Source organism: Austrofundulus limnaeus, unplaced genomic scaffold (assembly GCF_001266775.1).
Source record: "Austrofundulus limnaeus strain Quisiro unplaced genomic scaffold, Austrofundulus_limnaeus-1.0 Scaffold142, whole genome shotgun sequence".
Classification (NCBI taxonomy): Eukaryota; Metazoa; Chordata; class Actinopteri; order Cyprinodontiformes; family Rivulidae; genus Austrofundulus; species Austrofundulus limnaeus.
The window spans coordinates 1,100,716-1,101,894 of NW_013952544.1; the positions used below are offsets into that span (position 1 = coordinate 1,100,716).

Below are 1,179 nucleotides of genomic sequence, written 5' to 3' on the forward strand. Positions count from 1 at the left end.
GTATTTGTACTTTGTTACTTTACACCTCTGCTTTTAAGTGGCCCATGTTGGCTTCAAAGATGTATTATTGTATTAAAACACGAATCAAAGTCGAGGCCCGTGGGCCAGATGTGACCGAAGTTCTTTCTGAACCCGTGTTTCCCGTTTACAACATGTTGGTCTCACTTCCTGTCAGAATGGGCGGAGCCGTGAGTGCCGGCGGAGACAACGATGAACTGATCGACAACCTGAAGGAGGCGAACTTCATCCGCTCGGACCTGGTGGAGCGAGCCTTCAGAGCCATCGACCGGGCCGACTACTACCTGGACGAGTACCTGGACAACGCCTACAAGGTGAGACACGTGGGGCGGAGTCTTCTGTGGTCGGGGGGCGGGGTTTGGAGAAACCCTGATCTGGTTCTCCTGTCGCCTGCAGGACCTGGCTTGGCGCCATGGAAACATCCACCTGTCGGCGCCGTGTATCTACTCCGAGGTGATGGAGGCGCTGGACCTCCACCCGGGCCTCTCCTTCTTGAACCTGGGGAGCGGGACCGGATACCTCAGCACCATGGTCGGGCTCATTCTGGGTAAAACCTCTGCAGACGGTTTGATTTAACCCATTGATTGGTTCTGGTTCTGAAAAGCTGCTCTGCTCCGGTGGTTCCAGGACCTTTTGGAGTGAACCACGGCGTAGAACTCCACGCCGACGTCATCGATTACGCCTACCAGAAGCTAGACTCCTTCATCAAGACCAGCAACAGTTTTGACAAGTGGGTCCGATGTAGATTTGAAGAACCGGGTTTTAAAGCAGCAGAACTTTGTGGTTTTCAGTCTGACGTGTTTGTAAACAACTCGTTTTCTCACGCACCTGTTTTATGTTTGGTTTCTTTTTTTTTTCTTTTTTTTTTTGCCTCTCATCAGGTTCGAGTTCTGCGAGCCGTCCTTCGTGGTGGGGAACTGCCTGGAGATCCCTCCGGAGACCCGTCACTACGACCGGGTCTACTGTGGTGCCGGGGTCCAGAAGGAGAACGAGGAGTTCATGAAGAACCTGCTGAAGGTGGGGGGCATCCTGGTCATGCCCCTGGAGGAGAAGGTCCGTGGGTTTCTGTTGCAGAATCAGAACATTTGAGGAAATGTGTCGTGACGTCGTGGTTTTTTTTTTTTTTTTTGTTTTTTGTTCCTGCAGCTGACGAAGATCACA

The 1,179-nt window shown here is 52.1% G+C and overlaps 1 protein-coding gene across 1 annotated transcript in view; it reads left to right on the forward strand.

Moving 5' to 3' along the window:
• pcmtd2b (protein-L-isoaspartate (D-aspartate) O-methyltransferase domain containing 2b) overlaps window positions 1–1,179 on the forward strand; it is a gene marked incomplete in the record, with an annotated part of 6,978 nt that overhangs the window by 2,983 nt on the left and 2,816 nt on the right. Inside the window, 4 exon segments of the mRNA XM_014016319.1 lie at window positions 176–332; window positions 415–565; window positions 637–748; window positions 900–1,071. Coding sequence (XP_013871773.1) covers window positions 177–332; window positions 415–565; window positions 637–748; window positions 900–1,071 — 591 coding nt within the window.